A 12,443-nucleotide genomic window follows, 5' to 3' on the forward strand; every position below is an offset into this window, starting at 1 on the left:
GAAGAGTGATAGATGGGATTGGAAAAACTGGGGTGTGCTCAGGCTAGAAAAAGATGGGTAGAACTGTATTTTGGGACTGGGGCTGGCGACTGGTGTAGCAGGGCCTAGTAAGCCATGGCAAGGATTTGGAGTTTTAAGCTCAGAAGTGTGCAAAAGATAAATTTCTAAGACAAATTGATCTTGAGCATATACTAACATTTATTAACTTACTAGCAAGGGAAACAACAAAGTACAAAAGGGTGAGCTAGCTCTAAGAGAATTTGGAAGTTGATATTATATAATTGGGAAACAGAATTAATTAGGTGAAATGTACTGTCTCATTACTCATGGTAACAAAAACATCAGGTCCCCATCAATCTTTACTGAGGAGACCTGGGATATGATGGTCCAAGATGCCAGGTATGCCAAGTAACAACTGGAAATTATCATAAAGGACATCAAAAAAGCTGGGGTGCCTCAGTGGCTCAGTTGGTTGAGCACCCAACTCTTGATTTTGGCCCAGGTCATGATCTCACAGTTCGTGGGATCAAACCTCCATTAGGCTCTGTGCTAACAGTGTGGAGCCTGGTTGGGATTCTCTCTCTCTCCCCCTCTCTCTCCCCCTCCTCCATTCTTTCTCTCTCAAAAACAAATAAACATTTTTAAAAGGACATTGAAAAAGCAAATGATAAGGACATGTCTAGGACTGTAAATTGAAATAATAAGGTTTAATTCCCCAGCAATGGTGGTGATATGCTTAACTAATATGGAAACATGAAACAGGATCTGAGAAGTGAACAGCAGAATCCAAACCACAGGTTCTAGAGGGTGGGGAAAGGGCAGAGGGAGAGGGAGCAAGAGAATCTTAAATTGGGCAGTGTGAGGCTGACACAGGGCTTGTTCTCAAGAGCCTTAGATCATGACCCAAGCCAAAATCAAAAGTCAGACACTTAATCAACTGAACCACCCAGGTGCCCTGTCACAGGTGCTACTCTTAAGCAGGAATCATCTGTGGGTATTTCTCAGTTCGGGGACAAATTTTGTTCTTCAACAGGTCATGCATGAGGTGGGGTGCCTGGGTGGCTCAGTCAGTTAAGCATCTGACTCTTGATTTTGGCTAAGGGCATGATCTCATGGTCCCTGAGATTAAGCCCCATGTTAGGCTCTGCACTGATAGTGCTGCGTCTGCTTAGGAGTCTCTCTCTTTCTCTCTCTCTCTTTCTGCCCCTCCCCTGCCCACGCAGATACACACACTCTCTCTCAAAATAAATACATAAACGTAACAAAAAGATTTGCATGAGGTGAAGTTTGATGGAGAAATTTTTGATGTAATAAATGTTCCATCCTGGAGCCAGTTTAAACCCATCATGTTGCCCCATACCACAACTGGTTTCAAGCATAGCAACCAGATGTAGTGGAAAATAACCCAGGCCAAGAGCCAAAATCCCAAGGTCCAGTTCTGGTTCAACCACTGCCTCACTCTGTGACTTTGGGCAAGCAGCTTCCCTTCTCTGGGCCTTAATATATGTAAAATGAAGAGATTGCTGCATGATTCCTAAGGGTCCTACCAGGTCTCTACCAGGTTTCCAAAATAGTTAACCAAAACTAACCTATAACTGGTCTAGTTTGGGCTGATCCCAGTGGTCCCAAGATGTTCCTGGCATCATATTGGAGAGAAATGAGTGAGGGCCATACAATCAGGAAGGACTTTTTGGAGGTGTTAAGACATGAGTTTAGCTTTGAATAGTGGAGATTTGGAGCAACCTAGAGAAAACATCAGTATGCTGACCAGAAGAACTTGCGTGTCCTATTACATCTCCAGATTCGACCTGACAGAAACTCAACTCTCACCCCCAAACCTGTTCTTCTTCCTGAATTCCCTACTCAAGGGATTCCATTTCTGATGGACTCCACACTTCGTACTAAATTTTAACAAGGATATCTAAATATGAAAGAAAACACTTAGGATTACCCATCATTATCTCCATACCGTTCCCTCACCAGTGTAGGGTAAAAAAGATGATTTTGAAAGCACAAGAATATGCTTAAAGAATATAGAGGCAATGGAATGACGACCTCATTGAAACCTTTTGCTCTGGGTGTTTGTCCGTGTATGAATCTTTGATTTACTCTTCCTGCCAAAAATGGGTAGTATAATGATAACAAAACAGCAAATAACTGTCCCTCGCCCAGAAATGACTTGGTTCTCCGGCGGGCGTTCTTACAGGACGAGGTCCGCCCGCTAGCAGTGGCGTCACTTCCGTTTCCTGCCGCGCGCGGCCATTTTCACTGCTGCGGCGCGACTTTCCGGCCGTGTCGCGCGCTCCCGCTCTGACGTCAGCTGCGCCCTCTGAGTGGTGGCGAGACCGCCGAGTCGCCGCGATGGTGAGTGCTTGCGCGTGGTGGCAGGGCTGGGAAGCGCGAGACTCCGGGTTCGCTCGCTAGACTGTCGGGGCTCAGAACGTACGCTGTCTTGATCGCCCGGCCCGGGGGTAGAGCTCCAGCGGCCACGGAGTCCCGGCCTCCTCCCTCCCCCAACCCCCGAGTTAGAACTCGGACTGCCGTGGGGCCCCAACAGCCCCACTCGAGGCTGTAGAGCCCGGAAAGCCTCAGGTCCCAGCAGGCTGTGGTCGGGGGTACTTTGCAGCACTCTGTGCGCGTGGCTGGAAGCCTCCGGGGAGCGGAGGAGTCCCGGTGCGGCGTGGGAGACCAACCCACGTGGGAGAGAGTAGAAAGTTGGATGAGAAAACTTGTCTCCGTCTTTTTGTTTCTTCTTGCTGGGCATCGGTCGCTGGAGGATGGTTTGGAACCCTGAATTCAAACCAGCCTCCCCTAACCCACTTCCTCAGTTGTTGATGTTCAGGAGACGGAGATCTAGAGCTCCATGGATCTGCGCCTTAGTGCCCACCGCGAGTCACACGTGCCGGGGACTTGGCTTTTGAGGGCCTTGGGCGTTTGGCGGCTGTGGTAGATGTGGAGTGATCCAGAACCCCGACTTGGGGTTCAGGAATGGTTTCTGCGAGGCGGTAGTCTCAAATCAGAGGTCCTGGGAGCGCCACGTGCGGCTTCTCTAAGCTGTTGGTGATCTCCAGCCTTTAATCAACTCTGTAGCTTGGTAGCTAGTGTTGTTGGTACTTGGTAAGGAAGGAAGAGTTTGCAAAGTACTTCCACTAACATAGTGAGGTTTAATCCTTCCAACGGAGCGTGGATCCCGTTAGGCATCTTCCCCCTTCCCTCCCCTCCCCCCTATTTTGAAATTAGTATGTGGCTGAGTGTAGAACTTGAAGCTTCTAAACCAGTGCTCATTTTACGGAATTCCACGCGAAGTTTTGGAATAGGATGGTCTCGAGTTAAACCTAAGAAATTTTTCTCGAAGTGCCTGAGTGGCACGGTCGGTTAGGAATCAGCTCAGGTCATGATCTCACCGTTCCTGAGTTCGAGATCTGAGTTGGGTTTTGTGCTGGGCTCTGTGCTGACAGCTGAGAATCGGGAGCCTGCTTCAGATTGTCTCCTTTTCTCACTACCCCTGCCTCGCTCACACTCTGTCACTGTATCCCTCAGAAATAAATAACATTAAAAATTTTTTAAAGGGGGCACCTGAGTGGTTCAGTCGGTTAAGACAGTTTTCTCAACCCTGCAAGGTTTTGATTTACTAACAAATAAGGCCACCCAGGCGCCCCAAGAAGTAAGTTTTAAGGTGAAAGGCATCTGTGAAGATAGTGGCTAAAAAAAACAAGGTATGTGCTTCTGATTCGGTGTCTCCTTCTCTCAAAAATAAACATTAAAAAAAAAATGTATAGGGCACCCTGGTGGCTCAGTTGGTTTTAAACGTCTGACTTCAGCTCAGGTCATGGATTTAAAAATTTTAAATAAGGTATGAATAAAATAAAAATGATATAATTACAAGAAGAAATGGACAAATATGCAATTATATAGCATTTAAGTATATAAATGATAGATGGTGATTCCAGAACCTCAGTATGGAAAGAGGATTTGAACAACGCTGTCAATAAACTGATCTACTGGTCATAGTGAATCTAGTGAATGAAATTAGAATGGAAATGTGAAAACAGAACTAAACAATAGAATACCACACACCATAACTAAAGTATTACCTTGGACTTAAAATGCTTATGTTGGAGGAAAAGGAGCTATAAAAGGTAGGAAAATAATAAAAAGACGAAACACCAAAGAAAAGCAGAAATTACTAAAATAGCAAATAGATCTGACTTCTAGGATGGACAGAATGAGAAGATTTTCTTTGGAAAGTCCCCTCCAGTGAGATTAATCAGGAAAATAAGCAAAATGGGTGGTAAGTAAGGTGTAACAAACATGAAAGAGATATAATTTTCAGATATTAAAAAGGATCTTATGAACAATTTGATAGCTATAAATACAGAAACTGAGGTGAAGTGAACAAATGCCTGAAAAAAATGTACCAAAACAAATTTAAGTAGAAAATTTAAATATTTAAAAAATTTAAATAAGGTATGAATAAAATAAAAATTCTATAATTACAAGAAGATATGGACAAATAAGCAATTGTATAGCATTTAAGTATATAAATGATCGATGGTGAATAAAGAAACTAAAATTTTTTTAACTTTTTTTTTTTTTTTTTTTTTTTTGAGAGACAGAGAGAGCACAAGCAGGGGAGGGTCAAAGAGAGAGGGAGACACAGAATCTGAAGCAGGCTCCAGGCTCTGAGCTAGCGATCAGCATAGAGTCCGATGCGGGGCTCGACCTCACGAACCGCGAGATCATGACCTGAGCCGAAGCCGGACGCTTAACCGACTGAGCCACCCAGGCGCCCCAGAAACTAAAAATTTTCAACAGGAGGGGTGGCTGGATGGCTCAGTCGGTTAAGTGTGCAACCCTTGATTTCGGCTGGGGTCCTGATCTATTGGTAGATGAGCCCCTCATCTCCTGAGCTGGCAGTACAGAGCCTGCTGGGGATTGGGATTCTTCTTTCTGCTCCTCCACTGCAAGCTCGCTCTCACTCTCTTCTCTTTCTCTCAAATAAACATTAAATTTTTTTAACCTGGGGGCACCTGGGTTGCTCAGTCGGTTAAGCCTCCAACTTCGGCTCAGGTCAGATCTCACGTTAGTGGGTTCGAGCCCCGCATCAGGCTCTGTGCTGACAGCTAGCTCAGAGCCTGGAGCCTGCTTCCGGTTCTGTGTCCTTCTCTCTCTGCCCCTTCCCCTCTCATACTCTGTCTCTCTCTGTATCAAAAATAAATAAAACATTAAAAATTTTTTTTAAATTTTTTTAACCTGAAAAAAACCCATACCTAGTTTTTTAAATCTCTTTATTGAGATGATTTATGTACTATAAGAAGTTCACCTGTGTGGTGTATAATTCAGTGGTATTTCATATATTTAGAAAGCTGTGCAACCATTACTATAGAATTTTGAACATTTTTATCGTCCCTTCCCCCAAGAAACCTTATGTTCGTTAGCTAACGGATATAAAATTTAAAAACTATTTAAGTTGGTTTTATCTCAGGAATGCACACTTGGTTTAACATTAGAAAACCTGTAAAAAAAAATTAAAGGAAAAAGCCTTTTTCATCTAAATCAGCACAAAATCTGATTGAATTAAATACCAATCTGTTTAAGAAGAAATTGTTTGTTTTTGAGAAAGTGCGGGAGTGGTGGAGGGGCAGAGAGGGAGACACAGAATCCAAAACAGGATCTAGGCTCCAATACAAACCCTGAGATCATGACCTAAGCTGGTCAGACACTTAGACGACTGAGCCACCCAAGCGCCTCAGAAATTCTTAATATAGTAAGAAATAAAGTCAAATTTCTTAGCCTGAAATACCTAGGGGTAAATCTAAAAGAGATTAGGCCTTTTGTAAAAATCATAAAGCCTTATTGAGAAGTACCAAATTAAGCATATATAAATTGATGGACAGATTCTGCATACTAAAGGTCCTTTACCCCAATAGAGATTATATCAAACCTACGTATCATATTATCCTAGCACGTTTTTTATGGGCCTTGGAAAGCTAATTCGAGAATGTATGGAGAAGAGCTGACCAATAATGGTTCCCCGCCCCCCACTTGTTCGGGGAACTCTAGCCCTCACTTAATTCCGCATCACCCTGGGACCGGTGCAGTCTTAGGGACCAGGCATTTGGTGCAATCTCGCTCTATGTCACTTCCGCTGGCGTCACTGCTGCGCCATTTCCTGCTTCCCTGCGGGTGGGTCATTTCTGTGTCCTTGCGGTACTGGGCAGGAGACCACCGAGGCAGACGTGATGGTGAGTGCTCCCCCCGGGCCGTCACCCACGGGTCTCCACCTAGAATCGGGGTGCCGCGCGCTGCGTGCCGCGCTCCAGCCTCCAACACCGGGATGGGGGCGGGACGCCGCGGGCGAACCGCTTGTTGCTCGCGATGGTAACGTGGGGTGCATCCGAATCTTATATATCAATACATAGATCTCTAAAAAGAGTCATGGGGAAAACAAATGAGACGTTACTGAAAATGGTTAAACTTGAGAGGTGGGGATGAGGAAAAAGGAATATATAAGCAGGCTCCACCCAGTTCGTTCGCAACGCGGGTTATTTTGAAGCAAAGCCAATTACGTATAGTTTTTTTATTCATAGGTGATAAAGTATACATCAATAAAATAAGGGTTTTTATCAACTGCAGGGCCACTTTAATACCCCAACATTTAATAGTTCCTTAATATCTAATATTAGAATCAAAGGCTTGATCAGATTTTTTTTTCCTTTTGCATTTCCCCAAAAATGCTTAGTTATAGATGTTTTTATTCTTCAAGAGGGACAGTAATCAAAGGGTATCTTTTGTGATATTGGTAGCTGTTAATGTCTGGATCCATTACCTATGTCTGAATTGACTGACTTATTAATATGAGTTGCAGGCTGGTGGGATTTGATTGACTCATTCCTTTAGTAGATGGAATAATGATACAAGAGAAATTGGTCATCTGCTACTTGGTTACCTAGTGATGCAGTCTGTATGAAAAAGGCAGGATACATGCTTTACTGTTTACCAGTCTTCAGAACGTTTAGTTCACTAACATAGCTTTGACTTTGGAACCATGTAGATATTTTATATATTTGAAAAGTAAAATCTTAATTTTTTTAAAGCAAGCTGAATACAAAGGAACCCTAATTATATATCAAATTGAAAACCACAGGGAAAATTTTTGAATAACTTGAATATAGTACTCTGGATGGCCTTAATTGGATGTATTCTAAGAACAAAAAGAAATTTTGACCTTGGTGAGCTTGTTGTAGAGGTACCAACCATTTTGTTGGCACTGACCATTTTGTATGTATTGTAGGGTCAGATAAATGAGAAAATATTTTGATGGATTCTTACTGAGGACAGAGGGAGATTTGAATATTGAATGGGGAATGGAGAGAGAGAACTTTGTGCCACATTTCTATAAATTATGCCTTAATTTTTATTTCAGTAAACTTGGGGTGGAATATGGAAATCCCAAATTTAAAAATTATCCCCTGTCACTCAAGTGGATAATAAAAGTGTATCAACTTTAGTGTACTAAGTTGGGAAGAGGCAGCCAGTGTCAATTACTAAGTTTCTTTCTGAGGGTGGAGGGACAGGGAAGCTGCTGTTGATTTAAAGTATTTTGTGATTTGTCTGGAACAACTCCTGGCTCGGTTTGACTGATGGTTTGATGGCTCCGCCCATTTCCCACCCCGTAGACTGAGGCTGATGTAAATCCGAAGGCCTACCCCCTCGCAGACGCCCACCTCACCAAGAAACTACTGGACCTTGTTCAGCAGTCATGTAACTACAAGCAGCTTCGGAAAGGAGCTAATGAAGGTAAGGCAGCCAGCGGGGGCTCAGGGAAAGTGATCGAGGCACTGTCTCTAGATTTCCAACTTGGATCCAACTTGGAAAGAGGGCTAGATACTCTTGATTGGGATCAGTGGGAGGACTTGAGTAGCGTTTTGGCAATAGATGCTAAAGGCTAATGGTCTAAGAATTATTTTAGACCCATCAGTTGTTAACGTCTACCTCCTGAGGAAAATGACAGTCGGGATTTGAACTTGGGCCATGCGGCTCCAGAGTCTGTGCTCTTGTCCCTACTCCAGCATTAACACGGTGTGGTCTGTGGACTGGCCCTGGGCCACAGAGATAAGCAGTCAGGAGTAAGGGTTTAAACGGTGATCTGGGGTGCTGATTTTTCTTCTAAGTTGCCTGTAATGTGAGCTTTCCAGGATTATTACTCGTGACAGACCGGGATGGTAACACCCTGATCCCTGATCACAGAGTTGGAGAGAGGCTGTACAGCAAAGCCTGTGTGAAAGCTGTTCTGGCCAACCAGGCGAGAAGCGATCTGTGTGAGGATGTGTTGTGACAGAGCTGATGGGTTTGATGTAGGGTTTGAGAAAGGCATTGAGGGTGGCCAGTGGGTGATTAAATCCCATAGCACTTCCCAAGGCCACACTATAGGACAGAGAATGGCCTGTGCCTGGGGATTTTTGCCCAGAAAGCACCTGTTTCTTTCCCTTGGAAATTGCTTTTTTGTGGCTCTCATGCCTCGCCCCCCACCCCGGCCCCAGTCACTCATTGGCCTCCTGTCATCTCTTCAGCCACCAAAACCCTCAACAGAGGCATCTCTGAGTTCATCGTGATGGCTGCAGACGCTGAGCCTCTGGAGATCATCCTGCACCTTCCGCTGCTGTGTGAGGATAAGAACGTGCCCTACGTGTTTGTGCGCTCCAAGCAGGCCCTGGGCCGGGCCTGTGGGGTCTCCAGGCCCGTCATCGCCTGTTCTGTCACCATCAAAGAAGGCTCACAGCTGAAGCAGCAGATCCAGTCCATTCAGCAGTCCATTGAAAGGCTCTTAGTCTAAGCCTGCGGCCTGTGCCCCACTCCTCACTAAGTCCTCCCCCGGGGGCGTGGATCATATTGTCCCTGTTAGCATGTAGTGCCTCCAGCCACCTCTCCTGTTAATATTAGAGTACTAAATCTGGGGTTTGCATTTTTATATTATTTTTGTTTTACGGGTCGATATCCATATATTAATCCCCCACCCAGCCCAATCTCCCATTCTACTCTCTCTGCCGTCTTACCCTCCTTTTTGAAAAATGAACTAATGCCAAGAACAGGCGGAGACAGAGTGGTGACACCATTCAAAGGTAGGGAAGAGCCAGGACCGAGCTCTGGTTCCAGCCTTCAGGCGCTAACTTCCCGTTGTGTGCAGGACATGATGGATGTATACACTGTTCACTTTGTATCCCTCCTGCCTGGTGTACAAATCCATTCCATAAGTGTTTGCTCTCTGTGGCGATTGTGTAACACTTGAGGAGAAAGCATGTGTCCTGTGAGGTTTTTAGGTGTATGTCCAAGTGTCATGTGCTAATCTGCCCCTGCCGTTTGCTTCAGTGATGTGATGTCCCCCCTCCCCCCACTCCTAACCATGCCCCTGAGGGCGGCAGCATAACCAAAGCTGTGCTGCGGAATTCCAGAGGCTGTCTGGGCAAGTTAGACGTGGGGCAGTTGACCTAGATCTTGAAGGAGTCCGGAGCGGCAAGAACAAAGAGGGTCAACTGATGCTGGAATGAAGAACAGGCAAGGCCTGGAGGCCTGACTGGAAGCCACAGCAGAGATGCTGGAGTCCAGGGAACGTCCTCGCTGGGGAATGGAGGGGTCTCTGGGGACAGCCGGTACCAGCTTGGAGAGCCCTTCCCCGTTCCCCGCCACCGCGTGGGTCAGATGTACGTATTCTTTCTCACACCAGAAGGACAGTGCTAGTGTGCCGGTCTTGTGCGCATCCTAATAAAGAAATAATATTCCTATTCCGATTTAAAGAAAGTGTGGTTCTTGAGAGGTGCCCAGTGATACCTGAAATGAAGAACTGTTCAGCATCCTTAGAACAGTGATATGATAGCTTCTCAAACTTCCCACCAAGAGGCTGTGAAAAAGCCATTACCCCGGGTGATTTCCAGCAGCTCAAAATGTCTCGTGCTGACACGATCATTCTCGCTCTACAAAGGGTTTCCCGCCTCAGCACTGTGGACATTTGGGGCTGGTTGATTTTTTGTAATTGAAATCCCAGTTAGTTAACATACAGTGTAGCGATGGTCCAGGAGTGGGGTGGACGGTCCCTGGTGGCCAGGGCTGCCCTGGATGCCGTCCAGTGTTCAGCAGCATCTCTGGCCTTTACCCACTGGCTGTCAGCAGAAAACTTCTCCCACCCCCAGGACACTGCCAGGTGTTCCCTGGTGGCACCGTCACCCCCTAGCTGAGAACTATTGCAGAATTGAGGCTCCTAGTAGCCTTTGCCACATGCTAGAGTTGGTGGCTGTGGGGGAGGTGGTGACTGAAGCCACTTCTACTTGTTACCTAAGGGAAAGCACTGGGAGATCCTTGAATCTCAGCAGAGACGTTTTCTTCCAGAGTGTAGATAACTGAAGACCATAATGGTCAAATGAGTGTGCGTTCCAGTAAGAGGCATGTGCAGGAAATCTAGAACCCACCCTGTCCTGCTAAGGCGGGTGCCACTGGGCTAGTCATGTCTCCCAGCTCGCTCCAGTGTTTAGATACTCCCACCCCAGCCCAAGCAGCTTTCTACTGGTGGGTGGTGCAGTTTGGGGTGCTTACTATCTTTTGTCCTCTGTGTACATTCATAATCATACTTTAAAAGGCCAAAATAAGTTGGGTGGAGGCAGATCAAGTTCTACCTCCACTTAGTTGGAAACTGGGCCTTATCCCCGAGAGCTCCAGGAAGGGAGCAGGGGCTCCTGGGATCTGGAATGTTAGCGCAGTTGCCACAACTACATTTTAAGCCTTTGCAGGGCAGGGTGTCCATTTAGGATCCTTTGAAAAAACTGGCTCTTCTCCTTGCTCCTAAGGCCCTACTGCCTGTCCTGTGTCTGCATCTCCACCGTGTTCTGCCGTCCTCGCTCAGTGTTTCACGTTTGGTTTCTTGAACATTCCAAAAGCACTTTCTTCTCATTGGTTGTATCTGATGTTCCTATACTGCACTGGTGGCTTTCTTCTCATGCCAGTCTTCATTCAGGTATCACTTCTGTAGGGCCTTTACAAACTACCTCATTTCTTTCCTTGCCCCCTGCCCCAGCACTGTGACATTCTATTTTTAGCTTCTCCTTTACTAACCCTTGAGGTTGTTTTCTGATCATTACCCTCATTCGAAAGCAGGAACTTGCATGATGCCCCTAGCGCTGTAGCCGTGCTCTAACAGATGCTTCGAAGTGTAGGATGATGGGGCACCTAGGTACCTCAGTCAGTCGAGCGTCCAGCCCAACTTCGGCTCAGCTCGTGATCTCACGGTTTGTGAGTTCCAGCCCCGCATCCGGCTCTGTGCTGACAGCTCAGAGCCTGGAGCCTGCTGCGGACTCTGTCTTCCTCTCTCTCTGCCCCTCCCCTGCTCACACACTGTCTCTCTCTTTCTCTCTCCCAAAGATAAACAAAACATTAAAAAGTTTTAACAGTAGGCAAAATATGGAAAGAGCCCAAATGTCCATCAACAGATGAATGGGTAAAGATGTGACATTCAGCTACAATGGAGTATTAGCAATCAAAAAGAATGAAATCTTGCCATTTACAACTACATGGATAGAACTGGAAAGTATTGTGCTAAGCAAAATTAGAGAAAGACAAATATATGACTTCACTCATACGAGGAATTTAAGATACAAAACCTATGAACATAAGGGAAGGGAAGCAAAAATAATATAAAAACCAGGAGGGGACAAACCATAAAACTCAGAACAAACAGAGGGTTGTGGGAGGGGGGGTGGGATAATGGGTGAGGGGCATTAAGGAAGTGACCCCTGAAATCATTGTTGCACCATGTGCTAAGTAACTTGGATATAAATTAAGCAATAAATTTAAAAAAATTTTTAAACTTTCTTAAAAAGTGTAAAATGAATTCTTAAAGGCTAAACACACAACCAAGAAGGAAATCTAGTAATGTCCATCTAGCCACCTAAGAGGTTGGTTGCAGAATTTTGCATGTAGACATTTGGAGAATCATCAGGTCTGAAAGGGTCCTCTGACCCCAAACACACTGGCTAGGAATTTCTGTTCTAGTTTGTTTCCTAAGTGGACTAAGATTAAGGACTATTTTTACATTTACAATAATGGCCTTGGTACAGGTTGTCTGAAATATGTTAATATTGCATTTCCATGATCTTTAAGCCCAAACTGATGAGGAAGGAAGAGGAACTTGTCCCCGAGTCTCTCTCAAGGTCAGCTAGGTTACATTTTGAAAAATCTCCCCCCCAACCATCCTTTTTTTTTTTTTTTTTTTATGTCTTTATTTTTGAGAGAGAGACAGAGAGTGAGCAGGGGAGGGGCCAAGAGAGAGAGGGAGACACAGAATCTGAAGCAGGTGCCAGGCTCTGAGCTGTCAGCACAGAGCCCGACATAAGGCTCAAACCCACGGACCGTGAGATCATGACCTGGGCTGAAGTCGGGCGCTTAACTGACTGAGC

General features: G+C 45.4%; 1 protein-coding gene across 2 annotated transcripts; it reads left to right on the top strand.

The window, feature by feature from the left end:
* The first annotated feature begins 2,229 nt into the window (after positions 1 to 2,229).
* On the top strand, positions 2,230 to 9,788 carry SNU13 (small nuclear ribonucleoprotein 13). Of its 2 annotated transcripts, none has more exons than XM_029955316.1 (3): positions 2,230 to 2,364; positions 7,680 to 7,800; positions 8,574 to 9,788. In XM_029955316.1, the coding sequence occupies exons 1-3, from the start codon at positions 2,362 to 2,364 to the stop codon at positions 8,834 to 8,836; spliced, it is 387 nt and encodes a 128-aa protein (XP_029811176.1). In that variant the 5' UTR covers positions 2,230 to 2,361; the 3' UTR covers positions 8,837 to 9,788. The 2 variants fall into 2 exon arrangements, with proteins under 2 accessions (XP_029811176.1, XP_029811177.1); XM_029955317.1 differs by lacking the exon at positions 2,230 to 2,364 and adding an exon at positions 6,143 to 6,245.
* The last annotated feature ends 2,655 nt before the right edge of the window (positions 9,789 to 12,443 follow it).

This window comes from Suricata suricatta, chromosome 10 (assembly GCF_006229205.1).
Source record: "Suricata suricatta isolate VVHF042 chromosome 10, meerkat_22Aug2017_6uvM2_HiC, whole genome shotgun sequence".
Taxonomy (NCBI): Eukaryota; Metazoa; Chordata; class Mammalia; order Carnivora; family Herpestidae; genus Suricata; species Suricata suricatta.

What these genes read in the sequence shown, in the direction of transcription:
- SNU13 (XM_029955316.1), top strand. An exon ending in TCGGAAAGGAGCTAATGAAG is followed by an intron (nt 7,801 to 8,573) that starts GTAAGGCAGCCA and finishes TCATCTCTTCAG; the next exon opens with CCACCAAAACCCTCAACAGA.